Source organism: Cyclopterus lumpus, chromosome 13 (assembly GCF_009769545.1).
Source record: "Cyclopterus lumpus isolate fCycLum1 chromosome 13, fCycLum1.pri, whole genome shotgun sequence".
NCBI lineage: Eukaryota > Metazoa > Chordata > Actinopteri > Perciformes > Cyclopteridae > Cyclopterus > Cyclopterus lumpus.
Window position 1 is genome coordinate 15,013,207 of NC_046978.1, and position 17,603 is coordinate 15,030,809.

The following is a 17,603-nucleotide window of genomic DNA, read 5'->3' on the forward strand; positions in this document are numbered from 1 at the left end:
AGAATATCAAATTGAGCATGCAGAAATTATGGGGGGGGGGGGGCATAAGTTCAACTTCGCTCTAACGCATATGCTAATATCCTCAACTCACATTGGGATTTTCCATCCAAACATTTATGTATGGGAGGGAACTGGTTCATTTGGGATTTTTTAGTCAAATTAAATGTAACTCCTTAAAAAATGTATTCAAACCCGATTCTCCGGGCAAAGAAAAAAGACGTAATTGTATCATAATAGCATGGAGACTCTTTGAGACTAGTTGTTGCACTAAGAAAGGCGTAAAAGCATAATCCAGTATTGCATTTAGAGCGCTAAGACAAACGCCTTCTGACACGCCGTCTCCTCCTGTGTAGCGTTAAAGTCTCCGACATCTGACATCGAACACGTCATTCATATGAAACTCACGCCGACTCGGCAGGTTTCCGATGTATGTATTTCACAGACGTGTCTGCCTCTGGACGAAGCACAAACCCTTTTGTTTGAAAAACGAAGCCCCCCCCCCACCCCCCCTCGCTTTCTTTCCCCATCTCTCCGTCTTCCTGTCTTCCCTTCTTCCCTGAGATTGTTTTAGTTCCACCTGTAGTTGTCAGATCTCTGCTTCCTGTCACCTGTGTGTTGTGAACAGGCAGCTTAGGAGACTTGGCCCTGGGCTCCGAGTGGCCGTGGTGGAGTTGTTGACGGAGTGTCTGTAACCTTATTGCTTTCTCTTCTGTGTTTATCTTTGCTCTGCTCGCCTTCTCTCCGTCAGGGACATGGGTGAGCGTTACCGCCGGCAGATGCTGGCCCACGGAGGAGCCAAGGAGCCCATGCTGATGGTGGAAGGTAACTTACCATGTCCAACATTTTTCTTTCACAAAATGTTTAAGGAACATTTTTATATTTACCTGTAAATTCAACAACGCTCATTATTTTAGTACCAGTTTATCTGCACATCAGACTCAGTTCTCCTACTATTTTTGGGCTCTCGGCTCATCCTTTTGACCCTAACCTCGTTCAAGACACTTTCTTCTCCAGGAGGATTTAGCTCATTTTAAGATTCCCCAGAGTGTATCTCCAGGTTTCCTTTGTTTTAGGATTTAAAGTGTTAACTTCCAGTTCCAACAATAAAAAACTTTTGTATAATTACTGTGACATGATGCTGTTGAATTTGGTTCGTAAAGCATCCTTGAAAGATGACATACTCATTTACTAGATACAATATTTACTGGGAAACGCATAAAAAGTTCAATGAAAGTAACTTTTTTTTTTTTGTTTACCAGTTTGTTTTTGAATTTGTTATAAAATAGCATAAAGAAGAAATAAAGAAATAACATGATAAATACATATTTGAAAAACGATGCATGAAAACAGGAAATATTGTTATATATTTGAGCACCATGAGAGAACCCCAGGAAGGATTATCCAATCTCTAGCATAAACTTTGGCACTTAAGTATTCCTATATTAAGTAAGATTGACATGGTGTCCATTACAGTCCTTAAACCTCCCCAGTAAAGACGGTATTGAGCATCACCTGAGGGGGATTGTAGCGTGTTCATCCCACAGAAGCAGCTGTGAGTCCAATATTCAGGTCGTAGTGTTTTTTTTGACACACCTCCCAACATTTATTATCTTTGTTTACAACCAGCAACCCAGAGACACAGCAGGCCTGCTGTGCTATAAATCGTCGAGTCAGCTCCTTCTGGCAACCATACGCTATTCATGCTAGTCCCCGAGGTCAGTTACATGATCTGTTTAAACAAAGAAATCACAACTCAAAGACATTGTGCTGCTTTTTTAATATATATGTTTTAGCTCAGACAAACTCCAGAAGGCAGGAAAATACAGACATGGATGATTATGGGTTTGAACCATAAAAACTGCTGACTCTGCAGGATTAATACGCAGACTTCATTCAACTTTGTGTTTTAACCAACATCTTTCTGCCATGCAAGAAGCGTGACTGGAGATGGCTTAGTTAGTCAGTTGGTCTACCACATTGGTGCCAACGGAAACTTCTCAGCTATTGGATGGATTGCTGTGAATCATTTTTTTTTAATGTCCCACCCTAAATTTGAATAACTTGGCGTTACTCTTATCTTTCCATCCAGTGTACTTTACTCGCGTGCCAGTTAATAAACGCATAACAGACATTCAGGGCTTAGCCTGGCCCTCTGCCATTCTTTTTTTTTATTTGTCTATTTTGAAGCTTTTACATTTAAAGTGCAAAACAAATATTTGTATTGTACATTTTTGTTTATCTGGCAGCAAGTTCAGCATCACTGAACTTTCATCATCAAGTAAAAATGTCCGTAGACAGTTGATGGTGCGTCTGTTTGTAACTGAAGTTATTCAGGTTGTGTCATTGTAGGGCAAAACAAACTACTTCCTCCTGTCTCTCTTCCTCCTCCCATCACTTCCTCCTCCCCTGCTTGAGCAGTCACTGTGACATGTCTGGACAGGACAAAAGAGGAGAGAGGAGAGGGATTAGTAATATCAGGTGACATTTGGGAGTGTACTGTAAATCTCTCCCTCAGGGTCACCTCCTCGCTCCTCCTTCAGATTGTCCCTTTGACAGCTCCAACCAGGGCTGCGCCCAGCTTCTGAAATTACAACCTCCAACAGATCAAATCCTTGTTATTAGATCTACTTTCCAATTAACAGTTGTTGAACTGACAATATTTTCTTTTATGGCTCCCTTTTGAAGTGAATGCTACTCTAATTATAGGCCGAGGCCCTGTGTGCAGAATAGTTATCAGGGTCATATTGATCCCTCCTGCTGTCATTCCCAGCCATAAGTCATTGTACAAGCCTTCTATAAAAAATGTCTGCTTGGGGGGGAATAATATATACGCAAAATGATTTCATTTTGCAACAGGAAATAGATCAAATTAAGACCCGTGGAATTGTTACATGCTATTTCTAGTCTCACATGTTTGGCAGTTTTCCAAAATACATCTTTTTAGTCTACTATACAAGTGCAATTATGATAATCATCGGAAACCCATCTCTTTAAAAAAAAACTCATCATATATTTTCCATGTCTGGAGAAACACTCAAATAAAGAAAAAGAAAAAACAACTCATATTTTAAAAGAGACTCATCCAGCCGCCTCGCCATTTTGATGGCGACATATGTCATCATAATTCACCTTAAGGTCACGAAAGAGAGTTATAAGAGGACATCAGCGCATGTGCTGAAACGGTTAGCTTCCCGCCACTTTTCCCTGTGGGGTTGAGAGGTTCATGGCAACCATCTTGAATTCCTATTGGGGAATGGAAAACGCTTTTGAATGGGAACAGCCCTTTTTATATCAAATGCCGTCTTCAGGCCAGAAGAGAGCAGAAGGCTCGGAGAAGGACACAGAATCCCGATCCGACCCATGACGCACAACTCTTTCAAACAAAGGCTCCTGTAAATGGAGGGGTGTGTCGCACTGCGTTGCGACCCCCTTCAGGCGAGTTGGTGGACGGGGGTGGGGGGCCCACGGGCAACCGGAGCGCACCCAGCGCATGTTTCCCAGGGAACATGTAAACCCGGGGCGTTAAATCCAGACCTGCCGCGTACGGAGGCAGGGATATGAGTCAGTACGGGCAGGACAAGGCGAGAAAGGGAAGGAGGGAGTGAAAGGTGATCGACTAGCTGAACTGAACCTCGGCTCCGGCCACAGAGAGGTCTTTCATGGCCCGGACTGTTCCCACAGCCCCGACTGTCGAGCTCAGAAAATGGATCTACTACGGCTCAGTAGCCGAGCTCTTTGTCTGAGGGCAGCGTGGCTGAATAGTTCAAATGACTGCTTGCATAGTCGCTAATAAACCCCAAGAGCATGGTGGTCTGCGCAGTCCCACAGCACTCTGGTGACAATGATGTATAGTTCGGAGGAGAGGAACTTCACAGCTAAGATGTGAAGCTGCAAAATACACAATTTATAGCCCTTCCATAAAAGCTGACATGATTTGTGGTGGAAATTATCCTCAGTGTCTCATCCTTGATTTACTGATGGTGAGTTTTCCTTTTGATGACTCCAGTGCTGTGAAGAACATAGTAATACAAGTGTTAAAGCCTTTAAGGCGGACGTATCATGAAAGACTCACTGTTTGAATACATTTTGGTATCCGGAGTGACGACCGACCCACAAACGGTGAAATGAGACAACCCAGTCAGGTTTTTTTTTGTTTTGTTGTTGGCTTCCTTCATCAGAAAACATTCAACAAGCCATTCAGGTTTGGCTCATTAGAATATACAGCCCACGGCCTGAGAACCACCTTTTGCAGTGATGCACCACATTTTTCTCGCATGCAATAAGAACAAACTTCAAGAAACGAGCGCTAAAGCTGAGCTTCTCAGGCAGAGGCTGGCTGGGTGCACGTTTAATCAGCTTTGCAGGTATTTATTCATAAATTAAAGTTTTGGACAGAATCAAGTGTTGGCTTCATGAAGAGTCAGAGGAGAACATGAACATCTGAACCACATTTCATGGCAACGCATGAATCCAAAAGTTGTTGAAATATATAAATTAGTGGACCGACCAACATTTTTGCACAAACATTAAAAGATCCAAGGTACATGCTTTTTCAGTTGCAATTAACAGATTTAGCATTTTTGTTACAGATTAATTTCCTGCACGTTTCGGTGGGAAGCATTTTCTCACATTACAGCGAGTTTTGTACAGATTATCCTCCGTGACGTTGCAGGGTTTTTCTTCAGCGAAGGCGCTTACTCGACAAAGAGCTCCCTGTGCACCATTTGTCATCGCCCTCGTCTCGCTCGCTTTCTCGTCCCGTCTTAAGTGCCGTTTGTAGAAAAAAGCTTCCTGGATTTCAAAGGAGTAATTACGGAGGCAGTGAGCCAGAGTTTGCCTCCCAGGTTTGACAGAAGCAACTGCTTTTCACACCTCGACATGTTTCAGATGGTTAAAGCAGCAGCTGAACACCTCCCGAGGCAGCCGGGAAACACGTTTTGTAATGTGTGATCATCAACTCTTAAGTGACTTAAAGCTCCGTGCGGATTTCTTCATCCACATACAGAGGCTGTAACCTGTTACTGCACACTGCAGTTTTTTTGTTGTTGTTTTTTTTTATGCACAAATGTGGAGTGGATTTAATAGGCCTGTAAAAGCAACCAATTAAATCATGAAAGAACCAAACACAGCCGAGTCCAAGGGACTGGGATCAATGGCTCTTATAAAACGGCCAGTTTCAGCGAAGCCCTCCGATTGGTTAAAGACACTTAACAACTGTGCTGATTAGTGCTCAGCTGTGTTCTGCTGTTGGAGCATTAACATTGTGAAAGTGCTTGCGACAGGAAGCCAATAAAGAAATATATATTGGTTTCTGTAGAAAATATTGTTATCATTATAATATATTGGTTTCTGCACTACTCCAGAGGTGGTTGTGGTTGTTGTTGTTGTTGTTGTTGTTGTTTACTCCTCTGAATGACTAATGTTCCAAACCTTCAACCCATTTTTAGTGCAAAAACAGTGCAACAACTAGTCTCAAAGAGTCTCCATGCTATTATGTTACAATTACTTCTTTTTTCTTTGCCCGGAGAATCAGGTTTTTATTAAAAAAAAAATTGCATTACAAAAGTTGCATTTAATTTGCCTCAAACTTCCCAAACACACACACACACACACACACATACACACACACACACACACACACAGATGGGTTTACTGTTTTGTGAATCCGTTCTTAGAAGAATGTATCTCAGCAGACACTTTACCCCCATTTTCAAAAAAAAAGAAGAAAGCAAGCTGGGCGGTGACTCAGATGTTTGATGATTTCAACCAGCAGTAGCTGCAGGCTGGGCAACAATTTAGAAACATTTCTACTGAATTCTTGTCCCCGGAGCTGTCATTACCGAGGCTCCGAGCTGTTAGCCAGCCACACGGGTCTTCATTAGACTGATGCCCATCGCCCGCCACCCTTTAAGTAAACGGATCATTCTGCGAGAGATACGGCTCTGTTTACTTAACTGTTATTTAACTTTAGAAAATGCACGCGGAAGTGTAGAAAAGTACGAGGTAACTATGCTGCAGCTTCTTTTGAGGATCACAGGGTAACGGATTTAAATATTCACCCAAAATGCTTAAGTCATATTGTTATTAAAGCAGGTTTTTTAATACACCTACAATATAAAATGCGATTTCATTTCTCAGTGGGAAGAAGCTCTCTGATCTGTATTGAGGGAATGGCTATTTCAGGACTAGAAGAGGCCGTGAAAGTCGAGCCAAAGAAAAGGTTCTGTGATTTGAAGGTTCCCACGCCAGCAGGAATGGAGAGTGAGCGCCGCACTTTGCCTCCCAACAAGTACTCTTGAGCGAGGTACTCTCAGCCAGCAGCTCCAGTGGGGGCTGTTCAGTGGAGAAACTGCAAAGCAGGGGGGGGGGGGGGGATACAGTTGTGAAGGAAGTTCCACTGTTTTTATTTTTGTAAACCCTTTTGTTTGTTGCGGGTCTCTTTTAACACCGGCTCAAACTCTGCCGGCCAAGTTGGCTAACGCTGCCGGCCCCGAGTTGACCGTAATGGGTAGAAGCCCGGTTCCTCAATGGCCGTGTCGGTGCCATTATGAATGGAAATGGAAACTCTTAAATACGAGATGACTCACAAGGCAAAAAGCCTCTGTCCTGAGGCTCTGCTAACAATGGACACAAAGCAAAGCCTATGTTTGGTTTGGCGCTGCGTTTTCTCGACCGCGTCGCCAAGAGTGAGTTTATAGGTCTGCCCGCTGTCACGCTGTCGACTCCTTCAGGATGTGCACGGCACTGTAAGAGACGGGGAACGACTGTGGATAATCCAGTGGGTTTTCTGGAAGAAACACATGGCTGTTGAATTAGTTGAATATCAATGACATTGGGGGACCTTGAAAGAAAAAAGAAAAGTGTGTAGCGCAGTCCAAAACAACCCACTGTCGTCTCATCATCGCTGTGTTCATACTGCATTCAGCTTTTCCCGACCACTGGTGGGCCTCAGAGCTCCATTTAGTGGGCCACTGGAGAACTAAAGTGATTTGATTTGTTTATAATTGACAACGCTTTAATATCCAAATGTGTTCATGAATTCTCATTAATTAAAAATGTAAAGCTTGGAATCCAGAGGTAGAGACACTAGTAGCTAATAGGGTAAGCAGAATATTTACGTTGGTGTTTATAGCTGACAGAGGAATAACACTTAACTGTAGCCCATTATATATTTTATTCTACTTTTTTTAATGTTTATTTCTCATTTATTTAGATATTTTTTTTTTTTTTAGAGATCAAAAGTGAGCCCTATGTTCCAAAAGGTTGAGAAGCCCTCCTGTAGTTTTCCCTCTGTGGACGTGCCGCTCCATCAACCTCTGTGGTGCATCCGTTTACTTTAGTGCTCACCTTTTCTTTTTTTTTCCACTGCTGATGGTACCCTGGTGGTCTGTTATGTCTGACTTAGCCCCGCCTCCTCGTGTGCATCTATAAAAGCAGCTTCTCAGATATCAGATCACTCCTTCGCAGTGTTGTTATGACTTTGAGGTTATCTGTGCATTCCTCTCCAACTCTCCCAGGGATGTGGGCTGAGAAAAGACTCACTCCTCACTCCTCACTCCTCACTGCCCATTGTAGCGCCGCCCTTCATCCACCACCGGTCACCGTGTGAGACCCCGGGTGCTGACACCACGAGCTGTTGGTGATGAGAAGCCGGCGAGGGCGCCATTGTTTACCTGACTAACACATTTCATGATCACGCCTCCCTTTTGCATCTCTAACTTTCTCTCTCTCTCTCCTCTTCCTCTCTCATCACTCCTGTCATGTTCACTTTGCTTGTTAAACACAGTAACCTAGACATGAGATCCCCCCGTGGACACACAGTCAGGAAATTACATCTATTAGAGAAAGTGCCGGTGTACGGCGAGTTCAAATTAGTGGCATTATGTCAGAACATGCGTGTAGTGGTTTCACTGGTTTGTGTGGTGCAAACCAGTGTAGTGACTGGGGGAGATGAGCACCTTTCGATCCTTACCTCTGACCTTTTGTGTTAAAGTGTGGGGGGGGGATATTCATGCTGGGATTAGTCAAATACCTCATTGACATCTAATTATTCTCTAAATGTTGACCTGATCACATAACATTTTTTAGATAAACTAGATCTTTTTTTTTTTTTTTTTTCGGGTCACATAACTGTAATGTGAAGACGATCATGACCCGACTCTTTTATTTTGTACTGTTAGCGGCTTGCTGATGAACATAGTGGCTTTTTATTTTTAGCATTTTTTTGTCTGGCATAATATACTTAAACTTTTACAATGTTTTTTTTATTTACTTGTATGACGTACTAAACTATTAATGGCATGTTTCTGGCATGCACATCAATTCTTTTTTACATTCTTCACAATTATTTGTTGCATAAAATATTGACATTTATATGACTTTTAATTATTTTTTATGGCATGCTTTATACTTTGAACATATTTATGTCCTTTTTATGGCATGATATTCTTTATGACGTTTCTATGGCACACTTATATATATTTTATTGCACACTACTATGACATTTTTAATGAAGTGTTCATGGCAGACTAGATCATAAAGTCAACCGTGGCTGGAGGTTTATGATCCGGGTTGTCCGTCCATCCGGCCCTTTCTTGTGAACTCTTCTCCTGTTTCTTGTTTCACGCCTGGAAGGGAATCTCTTCAAATTTGGCAAAGACGTCCGCCGGGACTCAAAGATGAACTGATGAGAATGTGCTGATCAAAGGTCACTGTGACCTCCCACAAACACATTACTCAAATATTGAGACGCTAATGGTGACAATTTCACACAAATAGCTAATAGTGCTTGTTTTTCGTGTGTTCGTGTGTGCGTGTGTGCGTGTGTGTGTGTGTGTGTGTGTGTGTGTGTGTGTGTGTGTGTGTGTGGTTGTGTGTGGTTGTGTGGTTGTGTGGTTGTGTGTGTGTGTGTGTGTGTGTGTGTGTGTGACCATTCAGTGTCCGGTGTGTGTCAAACCTTTGCGTGTCCATTCATGCATGCCTGTGTAGACATGCTTGTGTTTGAGTGAGTGTGTGTGCGTTGGAGGTGACCCGTGCAGGAAGGAGGGGGAGAGGGCCTATTTACATTGGCAGCTACACAAGGGGAAATGAACTGACTTCAAAGCGGGCGTGCAGCTGAATTGTAAAGCAAGCGAGGGAGTCCTCCACGCATGAGCTGTCAGACAGGTTCTCAAAACACAGACGGACATTCCCAGGACTCGCTCACAGGCTGCACAGATGTATTTGCTCTGCAGCACTAGTCATAGTGCTGTAACCTGTGTGTGTGAACTGAATATCGCCCCTATAAAGCACTATGAAATGCACAGCATACTGTTTTGTTTTGTTTTGTTAAAGGCTGAAATTGAAGATGTTGAGAACTTCATAGCTCTGTTTTACTACATGTTGGTTCATATCACCACCTGAGGCCTGTCTGAGTGTTTATGGATTAGATATATTGTACTTCAAATATCGAGATCATAACCATCCTTAAAATACATTATACTTGTGGTGATGACGTTGCAGAACTGGAGAAAAAGTCGCAAGAGCAGCCGTCCGTATCCAAGAACTTTAATTAGATTTTAGCTAAATTTGGGATAAAAAAAAAAATAGTCCTTGCTTCAAAGGATTTCTTAAAAATGCTCATTTATTTTTACCTCCAACTGCTCTCTTTTGTAAAACCGCTGCAGTGACTTCAGCTTAAATGTTGCAGAAAGCTGCACTTTTCCTGTCAGAATGAGGTGAGAGGAATGGAAATAGAAAACCAGTTAATTGCAGTGCCCCACCAGTTGTTTTCCTTCCCAGAGACAGATGTGCATTACACACACACACACACACACACACACACCTTAAAACCTGCTGCTTTATGTGTGTGTGTGACAGGGATGCTGCAGAGACAGCCCACCATGGAGGACTTTGTGGATGCGCTGGTCTCCGAGCTCAACCTGAACTTTGAAACCTTCCTCATGGACTCCGAAAGCTGAACGATGCCTCCGGCGCCATGGAAACCCGACTTGAACCTCGACGAGGCAAAGACACGAAACACTAGTGAAGCGCACAGACGCCGGGCCAAGAGGTGAACGATGTGGCAGCAGCCTGCACGCTCATTCTGACTCGGCATCTTTACTTTGTCTGGAAATTAATTAACGTTTTATAAATTGCTGTTTTTTTTTTTCTTAGTCACATTGACTTGTTTTGATGTATTTGGTTAATTCTGCTGTAATGTGGTATGGATCAAAAAGTCTTGATCTTTGAATATAATTACAGATTATTATAAACCGTGTCCCATTCACAGATGCTCTGGACTCTCTTGTGTCAACAGTAACTTGTGCCAGGTCAGATCATAAAAAAACATCTTGAGTTTGTACATAGATTGTTTTCCCCTTTTTAGTAGCACTGAGCGTTGTTCAAAAATGAACAGAAAAATCGTGCTCTGTAATGTAACAAACTGCCATAAATGTCTTAGTTAAATTTTCTGGTTATCATTTATCTGCCTTTGACTAGTATCCCATCATTAATTAGCCGGTTTCAGCTCACGTACTAGCAGAGTATTGTATGTTCCTGATTAAATCAGAGTGAGGAGGAATACTTAATATGTTCTTCCTGTCATGTGGTCATTGTTTAGACTTTTCATTAATACCGCTCCATCTGTTTTGTCTGAGGAGTTAAGAGCAGGAAGAGGAGGAAGAGGAGGAGTGTTTGGTGTTCTTGAGGTCAGAGAGAGAAATTCAGCTTGTAAAAGAAGAAGAATAAAGCTTGTATTACAAACTCAGGACATCAGTTTAAAGCCAGGGAAGACACCGTTGAGTTGCAGGGATGCAATTAACAATTGCTTTATTGATTCATCTTTTTTTAAATATTTTTGCCCGAATTATCAATTGCTTTGTCTATCAAATCCTGACACACATTTTTCTGTTTATCCATTCATTGTTTCAGCTCTAGATTTGCGTCATGGCAAATTAAAGCCAGGATTTGTCAGGGCATTAATTGTGTTTTACATAAATCCCCCAACCCCGTGAGTTGCAATACTAAATCGCTTGATTTAAGAATAAAGAATAAAATAAGAAAAAATTCCTTAGTATGTAAACTTGTTCAAGTGGTTTAATTACAAAAACAATATTTGGATGTGACCAATCACAATCAACAACACTAACTGTGGAAAGTAAAGCAAACATATTGTCAGTCATGTCTATGTTACAAAAATATTTACCTATTTAATATTTTACAGTATCTACAACAAATCTATCACTTTGACATTCCTTGTTTTAACTTGCTCCATATTATCAAGATTGTCTTCAATGTGCAACATAATAACTTTTCTTCACACCTCAAATGTGTTACCTTGACACACAAACGCTTCATAACACCACCTGCTACTGCAGTGGTACAGTTTATGTTCTCCTACATGAATATGAAAGACGTTCTCAAGGCAGAGCAGAGGCTCACTTTGATTCACTTTGATTGACGGTAAAAAGTCAATACTCCTCGACGTTTGAACTTCATTTGATTTCACCTTCTGGGCCAGTGAGTTCACATTCTTTGTGTGTGTGCGTGTGCATGTTTGTGTATCTCTCTGTCCCCTTTGCCCTCGTGCTTTGATTTTCCTCAGCAGTGCTTTTTGTTTGCATTTATGCACATATTCTATTTGGACCCCTCGACGCTGAGGTCCGCGGCGTTTCAAAGAGGCGGTGTGACCACACTTGAGAGGCTGCTGCTCATCTGAATGGGGGGTGGGGGGGATAGAGAGTAATCTCATCTGGGATCTGGCCACGGCTGTTGTTGAGTCCAGGGTGGAACATGAGCCAAAGAAATCCATGTCATCCTGGAAAGAGCAGGAAGAGGATCACCGACAGTGATTAGTAACAAATCTATCGAGAGCCTACCGGCTGAGAGCTGATAGTGTTGTCGACATCAAAGCTGTGCTATCTCTTGTTTCTTTGACCAGCTGCTCTTAAAGCCATAATATGTAAACCAAATGTGATAGAAATATATATTTTTTCTTTAATATATATATTTAGATATATTTTGTAATATATATATATATATATATATATATTTATGTATATATATATATATTTATGTATATATATATGTGTATATATATATGTGTATATATATTATTTTCTTTAGTTATATATATATATATATTTTTTTTTTAATATATATAATCATAAGGTCATTAGTTAACATGAAAATGGCAAATGCCATCGCAGTTAAGAGTATGCCATAAAACTAGATAAAATGTCAGAATTGTATGTCATAAAAGAGTCATAGAAAAATGTGATACCATATTATTCCATGAAAATTCAATAAAAATATCCTAGCATAGTATATAAAGTGATAAATGGCATTGAACAGTATGTCGAGAAATGCCATAACAAAGTGATTAAAATGTCAGCATAGTTTGTCGTAAAACATAAAACATCATAACAACGTCATAACAAAATGTCATGGTATTCTATGTCATAAAATAAATGTCACGGGATAGTTATATAGAATTCACTTCATAATTTTTGGGCCACCTTTTCTTTTCTTTTGCAGTTGGCTCTAGTGCACCTTTTGCGTGAGAAATTATGCGAGGATTGTTTATCATTTCGCTTTGAGGCAGATCATTTGAAGTGCCAAGGGTGTGTCTTAGCACACTTAGCGTACTATTCATGAGCAAAACTGATTCATATCCAGAGAAGTAATGAGCAAACTCAGTAGAAATGTTGGTGGACCATTTGGTACAAGGAAGTCCTGCTTCATTAATATCTAATCATAGGTTTTTGAGAGCAACATGACATCTCACCTTCCTGGCTTGATGCATCCGTCACAGCTTCACTGTAGCTCTTTCTGGTCATCTCGGGTGAATTCTCCCTCGACTTGCGGCCCTCCCCTTCATCATCTTCCTCCACCTCCAGTCTCCCTGCAGGTTCGGCGTTGCACTGAGGCCCCCACAAACACTCCGCGGGCTCTAAACTCTCCTCATCGTGATGTGTATTTCTGGTGAGCATAATAAAGAACGCTGTGGTTAGCACCGTGAATATGTCTTCACAGACACACCCAGTGGCGCTTCACGTTTATGCACGGTGCTCTCGGTTAGTTCTCAACACTTCAAAGAATCTAATTAATCACGATGAATGATGTCTTCAGCACCTAGAATAGCCAGAGGAATGAGAACGCTGTTACCAGGTTTACTGTTGGCGTAGCAAACGCTCGCTAAAAGGGGAGTGACATGGTGTGAAGTGCTTTAATCTTCCTTTTATTCTCAGCATATGAAGACAAGTATGCTCCTTATTTTACGTGTTGGTACAGTATAATATTCTACACACATTAATCATCTCCTATATGTTGAGCCATATGTAAAGCACAATGTAGTGCATGTAATATGGAGTATATCAACTGCAGCTGTTCAGTCTAAGTTGGTGATTATTAGAGAAATACAGCTTTAAAATGTCCGTGATTATTTTCATCTTAATGAGCGTAGACATTTCCCTCACCTGTCACTGAGGCTCATCTGGGACTGGAAGGGACTGTTGTCCAGGCTGCGGCCCAGACTGCAGCTCTCATCACAGCACAGAGATGGGATCAGGTGGACTGGTCCTGAACATCACACACACACACACACGTACAATTTTACAAATAGTTCACCCACCTGCCATCACCTCCTAGTCTAAAAGGCACAATGAGGCCACTATACAGTTTACCACCAAAGTTATAATACAATGCTTTCCTTATTCTCTGTTGTACAAAATGTCTTCAGTCTGAACCACAACCTACCACAGGTGTGTCCGGGGCCGAGGCGACACTGGCAGCAGGGTCTCGGGGGAAGGTCTTGGAGCCAGCGGGGGTCCAGGCAGGACAGCTCTGCTCCACTGTAGGGACAATCCTGGATCCTCAGAGAGGCAGCTGAGGAAACACGTTGCACTTAACCACTGACAAACACAACAACGCTCAGCACAGCAGGGAGCTTCTGCTAATACCACTCAAAATATAATATTAATAACTATTTATAAAGCCTTCATAAAGGATGAACGCTCTATAAAAGCTTCATTAACAGTTATTAAACAGTTGGTAAAGAATAACTTTTGGGTTGCCAGGTTGTGAAATATCCAGCATTTATAACTGCTTTATTACCAAGCAGAAGGGACAAAAACAGCCCAAAAGGTTTTTCACGACCCAAAAAACACACCAAATGTGGCCATTTATAAAACGTGCCTTCGTAGAAGTTGGAAGAAATGCTTCAGTCTTATTAATAATAACAGAAACCAGCCTGTATCTGTGTGTTTTTGTGTTTTTGTAATTGCTGCTGCCAGTTGAAATCCTCCCAGCTACTTTATCTGACTAAACTTACATTCCCTCTCATGTGTTGGGAAATGCCTCACTACCCTCGGGTCCGTGAGGCCGATTAAAATTCTTTTGTATAATTTAAAAAAGCAACTGTGTCGGCGTTTTGATGCAGCTTGGGCGAAGGAAGGGTACGGTGCATGTTTGGACTGAGTGAAAAATATTTAACTTGTGCATTCCCCTTACAGCGTTACGCTGAGAAGAAACACATAACTGCTAACGCCTTAGTAACTACGAAAGTACTCTTCGTTCCATGCTTTCTGGGGAAACGTGATGTCATTATTTCTTTGCCCCGAGACGTTTCAAATACTCAAAACGCTTTTGGCCTCCGGAATGCTGCTCATTATACAAGTTCCCGCAAATATGCAACATCAGGGTTTAATAAGACTCGACATTGGCGATGACAGCTGACGTGAAGTGGCACTCTGTTTGTGTTGTTAACAAAAGATCGAATAAATCACACGCGCCCAAGCTTGTGATTTATAAATCTTTAAGCGGCACTCATATTTTAACATGCATATATTTAGCTCTTGCACAACACTGATTCCTGCAGTGTACAAAAAAATAAATAAAACAAAGATACGATTTTGCTTCCCGCTCAGTACATCTCAAAGCACACAAGCGAATAACACATTTTAACTTGTTATCACTATGTGTATCTTTCTAGTTTGGTCTTTCTGAGAACTGAATATGTTTCAAAATACAAATTGTATTAGAGGTTCACTGGGTGTGTATTGAATTACCAGCACCTGGGGAGGAGGGTGGAGATGGGGGTCAAAGTTCGATGCTCGCCGCATAGAACCACATGCAACCCTGGCTTGTGAAAGTGCACTGGTGTACAAAAAGTCTTAATAGTGTTCCAATGTGAATCTACCTCAAGGCCTCTGCATTGGTCGAAAGACTGCATAAATATTTTTCAAAGCACCAATCACTGGTAAATTGTTTTAAAGAATCCCCTAAAGCTCCTGCTCTTCTCGGCATCCATTAAACACGCGGTCCTGATTCGAGAAAAAAGTATTTTTCAGCGATGCACTCGCAACATCTGCGCAAAGCGTGTGCAGATGTTGTGACTCACCACTGGGCTTCTTCTCCAGCAGCTGTCTCTTGCAGTAGATGACACACAGGACCAGCAGCGCCAGCAGCACGGTGGCCAGAGCGCTGCAGATGACCGCAGCCAGGGCCATGTCCCGCGGGCTGGTCTCCACCGAGGGCAGCGGCACCAGGTTCACGCGCCCGCTGCCTGTGAAGAAGATGGAGGACGGGCAGATGTGAAATACAGCTGTGGCCGCAAAAAAAACAAAACATTGATTGATTCTTTGATTGATCACGTGACCTTATTGTGACTTATTAGACCTGAGTGAACACACAAAACATCCTGTCTCTCAAAATAGCAGTTATTGGAGAACCCTGAAGGGGGCGGCTACTTCGTATTATCCGACGCTCCTTCAGCCAATCAGAATCTGGTAACGTGAGACAAATTATTCCTTTTGCGCCTCGAGCCATTCACCTCTTTGCCTAAGCCTAATGAAATACGCAGAGGAGTTCAAAGAGAAAACGCCTGTGGTGGGTTTGCCCTTTATCTGCCTCTGTCTCGTTCCCCACAGAAGATGATTTACAGACATTCCCCCCCAGGCTCCCTCTCATGCTAGTCACACTGCCCTGAAATCAAGAGGCTGACATGCTAGTCAGGCTTCTGAAATGGGTTAGATATTAGTGTGTATGTGGGGGGGGGGCGGGGGAGTTACACTCCTGTGTGTCAGTGTTTGTTGTGGTGAGTTACATGTATGTGCACATGCACCAATTTCATGATTAAGTTCTTATCCTGCCCCGAGGGGAAACGGGACCTCGCGGTGGGCTCCGCCTTCAGGACCTTCACATGACCACTCATGTAGAGGCTCAAGAATATGGCTCTTCGTACAAGTTACCACACATACAGAACATTGGGGTTTAATATCGCTTAACGCTAGATATATTAACAAAAAGAGAGATGAAGTGGCTTTAAAAAATTGGCATCTGCGACATGTTTTTTATGTTTTCAAGCACCCCGGAGATAAAGGCACAGCGTGTGTTCCAACTCTTGTTAAGAAGTAGCAAAAATAAAAATTAAACTTTCAATCGTTCTCAAACCGAATGTCGTTTTCTTGCACAGTGACGTACACATCCGAGTTACTTGCATTTTCAGACATCCTGTGCGATTACTGGAATATCAGGGAGCAGTGGGAGCCGCGTCGCTGCCATGGCGACCTCCACCCTCTGGTTTAAAGAGGGAGTTGGAGAAGAAACAGCAGCACACCTGAATTCTCAAGTTGAGTGACATTTCTCTCTGAGTTCACGTAGATGTAGCTTAACATAATTGTCTATTATCAGCAATAAAATCTAATCTTTTCCTGATTAATGTGTGTAGTGTGTGTTTGTGTGTGTGGGGGGGGGGGGGGTGGTTGTGAGATATTGTTGATGACTATGGCAAATATCTCCTTTTTTCAGTGAGCCCTGCTGTTTGCTTTTCAGTACATTAATCATAAAGGGAACTGGTTTCCACCTTTTCACATCCAAGAGCTCTTTGTTATGCACGGTAAACATCACTTTAGCTTTGGGCAGTTTTTTTCATTCGGCCAGATAGGGGATAAGGGTATTTTAACATTCCTTCTAATGGAAGAAAAAAATAAAATAAGAATAACTCAAAGCAGCACTTTGAAACTTAGTTTGACCCAGAGAGCAAAAATAAAGGCGCATTTTTAAATAAGCACAAAGTACATAATGTCAAAAACATGACTTATAACACGTCATTAGAACATATTGCCAAATTCCAGATCCTAAAAAATAAAATCACTGCCACCAATCTCAATAATTGGCAGTTTACATAAGAGCATTTGTATCGCTGGTAAGTTTTTATGGGAATCCTACAATTAAATCACAGTAGAGACATAGAGGCACCTTCTCACTATGAAAAAAAAGTATTACAAAAACAATGTTTAATAATGACAGTGTAATAACACCATATTTTATCTTCAAGTTTGAGACTCATAATGAATTGTCACAGCAGGGATTACCATAACAATCGCCACATACAAAGACACTGCAGTGCATTGGCAATGTTTAAATAACATCTAACCATTGTGTTTACATTTGGTCTTCATTGTCAAGGTCAAACTCAACTCATCCAAGGTGAGCATCATCTGTGGCACAACACAAAGGCGGCCTGTTATCAGAGGGCCCGCAGCTGCAGCAAACACAGATAAACACTGGTCCATTGAAGAGACTTCACCTGCTGATTTTATCTCCACACAAACCAGACCAAT

General features: G+C 41.9%; 2 protein-coding genes across 2 annotated transcripts in view; one reads left to right on the forward strand and one right to left on the reverse strand.

The window, feature by feature from the left end:
• Positions 1-11,062, forward strand: part of LOC117741256 (mitochondrial intermediate peptidase-like) — a 24,224-nt gene extending 13,162 nt beyond the window's left edge. Inside the window, exons 18-19 of the mRNA XM_034548163.1 lie at positions 749-822; positions 9,859-11,062. Coding sequence (XP_034404054.1) covers positions 749-822; positions 9,859-9,959 — 175 coding nt within the window. The 3' untranslated portion in view covers positions 9,960-11,062. The remainder of the gene's footprint in view (positions 1-748; positions 823-9,858) is intronic.
• tnfrsf19 (tumor necrosis factor receptor superfamily, member 19) overlaps positions 10,784-17,603 on the reverse strand; it is a 17,756-nt gene continuing 10,936 nt past the window's right edge. The window contains exons 6-10 of the mRNA XM_034548164.1: positions 15,380-15,544; positions 13,738-13,866; positions 13,458-13,560; positions 12,767-12,960; positions 10,784-11,797 (exon numbers count right to left, since the gene is read on the reverse strand). Of these exons, the coding sequence (XP_034404055.1) occupies positions 11,793-11,797; positions 12,767-12,960; positions 13,458-13,560; positions 13,738-13,866; positions 15,380-15,544 (596 nt within the window). The 3' untranslated portion in view covers positions 10,784-11,792. The remainder of the gene's footprint in view (positions 11,798-12,766; positions 12,961-13,457; positions 13,561-13,737; positions 13,867-15,379; positions 15,545-17,603) is intronic.